General features: G+C 46.3%; 1 protein-coding gene across 1 annotated transcript; it reads left to right on the plus strand.

Annotated features, from left to right (window-relative positions):
- Positions 1-517: 517 nt before the first annotated feature.
- Positions 518-6,461, plus strand: LTO1 (LTO1 maturation factor of ABCE1). The gene is made up of 6 exons (XM_040067616.1): positions 518-557; positions 2,720-2,876; positions 4,108-4,213; positions 5,070-5,140; positions 5,500-5,617; positions 5,977-6,461. The coding sequence occupies exons 1-6, from the start codon at positions 518-520 to the stop codon at positions 6,043-6,045; spliced, it is 561 nt and encodes a 186-aa protein (XP_039923550.1). The 3' UTR covers positions 6,046-6,461.
- The last annotated feature ends 800 nt before the right edge of the window (positions 6,462-7,261 follow it).

Below are 7,261 nucleotides of genomic sequence, written 5' to 3' on the forward strand. Positions count from 1 at the left end.
AGAGATTTCTGTACCAGGAAAAAAAAAAAAAAAAAAGAAAGAGAAACCTCTTCTGGGAATACTGGAGTTCTTCTGACCTAGCACTTCACTGCTAATGCAATATTTATAATTAATTTATTGAATACATACATCTGTTTATTTTGTTACTCTTATTTATGCTCAAAATTCTATTTATATAGTCCTGAAGGTGGTTTTGTTGTTTTTTTTTTTTTTTAACTGTAACAAATCTTGTGAAGTTTTGTAATCAATGGAATTTTAGCCAATGATATCTTTTAAAATTTCTGTGCATTATCTTATCAGTAGTGTAATGTGTACATTTGCAATAAAAGAGAAAATCATCTTCAACACTGAAATCTGCTTGATTCTTTTGCCTCTCCCTAAGTGCCACATCCACACATCTTTTAAGTACCTCCAGAGATGGTGACTCAACTACTTCCCTGGGCATTTTCTGGACCAAAAAAAAAAAAAAAAAAAAAAAAAATTAATTCTGTGGGTAAAAGACTGCTCCCATTTAAAGATGGGAACCATTGTAGCTAGTGCTGCCAGGGAGAAAAGTGGTGAGTTTTGCCTGAAAAAGATGTCAGTTTCTGGCAGGAAAAGAGCCCGAATGTTTCCATTTGGAAATACTGTGAGTCACAGAAACAGCAGATTTCTTGGCTGGCAAACATCTCCCATGGTGTTTTCCCATTCTCTTTTGTGCTGAGCCACTGCCACACATCCGGAGGGTTCCCAGTCCTCGTGTGCTGGAAGAGGTAGTTCTGATTTTTGGGTTGTTTTATTCCAAAACTTTTCAGATTTCAGGGGGTCTCATTTCCAGTTTTCATCAGTCACTATATTTTCCTTGAACGCCTTTCAAGACCTTTCTTAAAAAACAAACAAACACAACAAAAAAACTGCACCCAACCCCAAACCAGCAAGCAAAATAAAATATGAATGAACTTTAAACGCGTGGTCAAAAAAAAAAGAAAAAGAAAAAAAGAAAAAAAAAAAAGGTCATCTTTACTTTTCTGCTAAAAAAATCGTACAGATTTGACAGGAAACATGGCAAATAATGGGGTGTGGAGGATACACAGTTTAATTTCACAGTGAGAGATATTTTTAATTGGGTGAAACATCGTGAATATTTCTCAAGGGCACAAAGACAGGCAACCTTACACTTCGGGAACAGCATCTTAAGCTCTCTACTGACCCTATTTGCTGACACCTTTGGATTACCGTCTTCCATCGGCAGCACAATGATTTTTCCTGCAACAGCATGGTTAGAGGTCGGCTCAATATTTATTCAGACAGAGGGAAGAATGCCACGAGCTAAATTAACCCACACCGCTTCCTGGAGCACTTCAGTTTTCACTGGAGTTTTCCCATCCCAGCCCTCACCAAACCTGGCTGTTTTGTTTATAAAATCTGACAAGATCTCGGCTTGAGGTGGGAGGATTGCTGGGAAATGCTTCCCCCTGCCCTGAGACACCTGACTCGGTCAGGAGCAGAACTCCAAGAAACACCTTGGGTTCTGTGGGAATGTAAACACCACCACCACCCCTCAGCACACACGTCCCCTTGTCCATCAGAGCCCCTCAAAGACACTGGGACAATGCCGGGCCTTTCATTTGCAACAGCACATTTTACAGCCCTAAAAGGTTTTTTAAAGCTCAAGTGTCAAATGTCTCCTTGTGAAGTCCCAGCTGGAAGCTGTGATGTGCAAATCCGAGTTGTTAGAGGAGCGGGGAGGCTGCTGAAGGAAAGGAGATACTGAGCGTCTTCATTTCCACTCGGAGGAAGTGTAAAAAACCTATAAATCAATTCAAAAGTCCACTTTACCTCTGCTCAAATCACTGAAAGCCTGCTGGTGGAAAATTTGGGGGCCACTCTTTCTACTCTGCCAGTGTGCTTTGTATATGAATGGTGAACAACATGATAAATTCAATAAAATTTCCCTTTTATCCCCCCAAAAATACACGGTGCCAACACCAGTGACCCAGAGCCACACTCTCATTAAGTATCTGGAAAGTAATAGAATAAGTTAACTTTAAAATACATGTTTATAAATTAGTATAAGTTTCCTTTGACCAGCGTTGATCTGTACCAACTCGTAGGTATTTTAACAGAGCAGCCTAGAACGGCACACTATAGTTTGGGGTGGTTATATACTCCAAAAATATTTATGTTTTAGAATCATAGACTTGTTTGGGTTGGAAGGGACTTTAAAGATAATTTCTTTCCAGGTTGCTCAGAGGCTCATCCAGCCTGGCCTTGGGACACTTTCCAGGGATGGGGCATCCACAGCTTCTCCGGGCAACCTGTGCCAGAGCCACGCCACCCTCACAGGGAAAAACTGTGGGCAAACGCACCAAAAATACACTTGTTGGAAGCCTCAGATAGCAATATTATGTGTGAGAGACGTCTTATCATTCCACGACCGGCGATAGGACCTGAGAGAATTGCCTGGTGTTGTGCCAGGGCAGGCTCGGGTTGGGTATCGGGAAAAGGTTCCTCACCCAGAGGGTGAGGGTCGGGCACTGCACCAGGCTCCGCGGGGCAGTGTAGCGCCGAGGCTGGCAGAGCTCAGGGAGCGTCTGGACAAGCCTTCGAGGAGCAGGTGGGGGTTTTTTAGGACGCGGGGTGGGATTTTTTAGGACGCGGGGTGGGATTTTTGAGACACCGACATTTCCCCACAGACGCCCCGGACCGGGCTCTGAGGCGGCCCTCGGGCGCCCCCTAGTGGCCGCACGCCGCCAGCTGGCGTGGGCGCGGTTTGCCCCGAGGGAGGCGTGGCTCCTGCTCCGAGGCCACGCCCCCTCCCGCTCGCCGTCCGCTCCCGGCGTGCCTGGCGCCGCCATGGCCGACCTGTTCGATGGGATCGTGATGGCCGAGCAGAGGTGAGGGGACAGAGGGAGCCTGGAGCGGCCCGAGGGGGGCTCCTCGGCAGCGCGGAGCTCCCCTGTGCCTGTGCTTCCCCCGTGCCTGTGCTTCCCTATGCCCGCGCTCCCCTGTGCCCGCGCTCCCCTGTGCCAGCTGCCAGGGGAGAGTCAGGGAAAGGAGAGCGAGCGCTCAGCCCGAGGAGGAGGGCCGGGAAAATTCGCCTCTCTGCGCGTTCTGGGGCTGAGCCGGGGGAGGTTTAGGTGGGATATCGGAGAAAGGTTCTTCATCCAGAGGGTGATCGGGCGCTGGAAGAGGCTGCCGAGGGAACTGGTGTCAGTACAGAGTGGGAGGCTGGATTGATGGGCCGAGACTAGCGGGGTGAGGGTCTGCAAGGCCAAGTGCCCGGTCCAGCCCTTGGATCACCTCAACCCCTGCAGCGCTCCAGGATAGCGGGAGAGTTCCTGGAAAACATCCCCGAGGGAACAGGCCCGAGGTGCTGGCCGGGAGCTGCTGGACACGAGCCCAGGTGTGCCCAGGTGGCCGAGAAGGACAATGGCATCCTGGCCTGTGTCAGCAATAGTGTGGCCAGCAGGACCAGGGCAGTGACAGTCCCCCTCTTCTGGGCACCGCTGAGGCCCCACCTCGAATCCTGGGGTCAGTTTTGGGCACCTTAATCCAAGACATTGAGTTGCTGGAGAGTGTCCAGAGAAGGGAATGGATCTGGAGCAGGATCTGGAGCACCAATCTGATGAGGAGCAGCTAAAGAGGAATGGGGGAGCTCAGCCTGGAGAAAAGGAGGCTCAGGAAGAACCTTCCCTCTCTCTACAGCTCCCTGACAGGAGCCATGACCCATGTGGGGTCAGGCTTTTCTCCCTGGTAACAAGTGACAGGACAAAAGGAAGCGGCCTCGAGCTCCACCAAAAGAAGTTTAAGTTGGACATAAGGAGGAATTTCTTCATGGAAAATGTTGCCAGGCCTTGGAAGGGGTCACCATTTCTGGGGGTGTCCAAGAAACAGCTGGATGTAGCACTCAGGGCTCTGGTCTGGCTGACACAGTGGTGACCATTCAAAGGTTGGACTGGATGATCTCAGAGGTCTTTCCCCACCAAAATGAGCCTGTGATTCTGGAGTTTAAACCCATTTTGCATGGCATTTCCAAGCTTGGGAGGCGACGCACGTTTGTGCTGCCCGGAGCGTGCGGCGTGAGCTGAACAGGAGATTCACAGAGCTGCGATTCTGCATTCCCAGGTTCCACGGGGAGGGCTTCCAGGAGGGGCTCGCCGAGGGCAGCCACGCCGGGATGGCTGAGGGCAGGAGGTACGGAGCGCTCCAGGGAGCCAGGGTTGGCTCGGAGGTAATGGGGAAACGCTTCGGCCGTGGAACCTTCTTGTCACCAAGAAATGACAGACACACAGAGACTTTCAGGCAAGGCCTGAGGTACAGGCAGGCTGTGTTTCACTGCCACGTCTGTGTGTGTCCAGGAGGACCCATAAAACTGCTTTAAAGGTGCTGTTTGCACCTGGAGAGTGCAGTAGGTGTGCTTATGTTTTTTGAGCTTATTTGCTGAATGGAGCATTGATAATCCTTTTTCCCAAATTTATGGCTAAAGGCCCTCCTCTGTCCCCTCAGTCTCCTGTGGCTCAGCATGTGGAAAAGCATGGAATTTTGAGACATAAAGAGGCAGTTCTGTGTGTCTCCCCGTGCACTCTTTGTTAATTCTGATGCTGGGAGGGTTTGTGGCAAGGTTCCTCTTCAGCAGATGGAGCCAGCTCTGTGTGCTGGCACAGCTGGATTGATGACCATCCCTAGGAATTCCGGGGCTGGGCAGTGGTGGGGAGGCACCTCAGCTTGTTCCGTATGTCCAGCTCACCAGTTTGTCACAGTTTCCAGGATGAGAATGCCAAAGAGCAGCCTCCCGAGCTGGATGGTTTTGTACAAAACGGTCCTGGACAGAGCATAAGAGAGACGTGCTCTAATCTCCTCATGCTGGGAGAGCTGCAGAGGGAGGCAGGATTAGAGACATCAAGTGAGAGGATGACTTGGGTAATCTTGCACTTGTCAGCCTTTCCAGCTTGGAAACATGTCTGTGCATCCAGAGTTTAGTTTCCTGAAGAGAGAAGTGGAGTGCAGTGCTTTGTTCAGCTGTCTATGCTGCGTGTTCTTTGGGGTTTTTTCTTTCCCTCGTGACACTCTTTTAAATTCACTTTTAGATTGGCTGCTACCTTGGGTTTGCACTGACGTGGCACTGTCTGCTCCAGAAATGCACAGATGAAAAGACCAGGTGAGGTTAAAAAGGCCAAAAGTCATTTTGCTGTGACTTCCATTCTTTTCTTCTTTTTTTCTCTCTCATTTTGATTAATCTGTCTGTCAGAACTGGCCTTTGGTTTTATCCAGTCATCTAATCAGTGTTTTTGTTGAGTCTTGAATATTTCTCAACTTTGGAGTGGTGAGCTGAAAGTGAAACCTTAAATCTAGTTGTGCTGAATTTGGAATAATTCCTGGTTTGGTTAATTTCTTAAACATGTATGGAACACACCTGACAATGGGCTAAATGGGAGAAGTTGAATTAAAGAAGCTTGGAGGGCTGGATTTTGTGCATTGGGTTTTGTTTTGATTTGATGATTTTTTTTTTTCCCCTAGCAAAAAAAGAAGGGCTCTGGATTCATTAATAGGGATGATTCAGAAATTCCCATATGGAGACCCCACTTACGAGAAGCTGCAAGAAGATCTGGAAAAAATCAGAGGAAAATTTAAACAGGTTTGTCGGATTAAGTTGTTATTTTAGCACATAAATTCATTTTTGATGATATTTAGTTCTTAAAGCCAGTCCAAAACACAGTATTTATGTGGAGCAGTTACTGCTCCCCTTCTGCAATCACAGCAGAATACTTGAAGTTAGATAAATTAAGCAAAAGTCCTTGATAGTTGAAAATTTCCCAACCAATAACAAATTCAAAATAAAGGAAAAAAATATTCTTTAAAAAGCAAGCTGGAAATAATCTTTGACAATTTGAATTGCAAGTGGGACCAGAAGAGAAATGGAGCAATTGGGAGTTTTGTTGAATATTCTTCTTGGAAAACAGACCCTTGGAAACACTTCTGTGTATTCTTTTTTAGGTTTGTTCGATGTTAAATATTCAGTCTGATTTTGGAGCTGATACTGAGAGATCTTCACTGACATTTTGAACGCAACAGATGAAGATAAACGTGGATGACAAAAGAAAAAACAACATTAAAAGAACAAAACTGGAAAAGTGTTTATCTACTTTTATATTAAAAGAAAATGAAAATAGTGAAGAGATGTTAAATGTTAAAAGGGAAAGGGAAAATCACTGGACTTGCAATGGTATTGAGCATTTATTATCTCTGCCAAGTTTTGTTTAGGATATTACACGCACTAGTGCGTAAATCTGTTAAACAGAAATACTTGTTTAAATTCCTTGCTAGTCTTTTACTGATAATTCCTCCAAAGGAAAACAAGCATTTGCACACTTTCCTCTTTTAAAGGATGTTTGTTACCTAAAAATCTGTGTATGCAGATCGTTCAGTTTACACAATGTGTAGATGCTGTGGGTGAAGGAAAATAAAACCAATTCCCTTCAGGCTTTGCAGCAGGAAACATTTTTTGTGGGCAGAGGGTGGAATGACAAAGGAGGTGAGAAAGCAAAGGAGAAAGATGAGAATTCCCGCTCAGAATATGGAATTTGCACCTGGGTTTTGCAGTAGTTTTGCAGACTGACGGGGGGAAGGGAGCAAACCCCATAAAATCTAAACCCAGCAAGTTACCGGTTTAAATGGTGGGTGAGATAAACACGACTGCCCGAAGAGTTGTGATTCTCATTGACTGTATTTGTTAGTACCTCTTACACACACCAGCTTTTCACGTGCCAGCCTTGAAAAGCAACCTCTTTAGTCTCGTTCCAAATCCATGGATGCTGCCAGCTGCCTGTATTTAACTCTGGTAGTTGAGAGAAATACCTGGAACAGGCTTTGGCTTGGGCTGCTGGATGTCTTTGCATTCCAGTTCTGTAAGGAATTCCAGAGCTCTTTTATCAGCTGTACCCTGTGTGTGTAGTGCAGCCTCACGAAGACAGATTCGAGGTTTTTGCTTTGTTTAATCGTCTTACACTTGGGTTTTGATGCACACAGGCAGTGCCAGAGCCATCTAGTGGATGTGTGGGATTGTAGGAGCTCACAAATAAATATCTGTGTAGGTGAAGTTGTTAAAATAGACAGGACAGAATGTACACACTCACAGTGATTTCAATTATGTGGAGAATTCCTTTGAAATGAAGTAACACCGAAGTAGGAACTCATTTGTGCTTGTTTCCTCATTTGCAAAAATGTCTGTAAAAGCAAGGGCAGGGTTGTGAGAGCTCCAGGTGCAGCATTTGTTTAATGA

The sequence above is a fragment of the Hirundo rustica genome, chromosome 6, assembly GCF_015227805.2.
Source record: "Hirundo rustica isolate bHirRus1 chromosome 6, bHirRus1.pri.v3, whole genome shotgun sequence".
Lineage (NCBI taxonomy): Eukaryota > Metazoa > Chordata > Aves > Passeriformes > Hirundinidae > Hirundo > Hirundo rustica.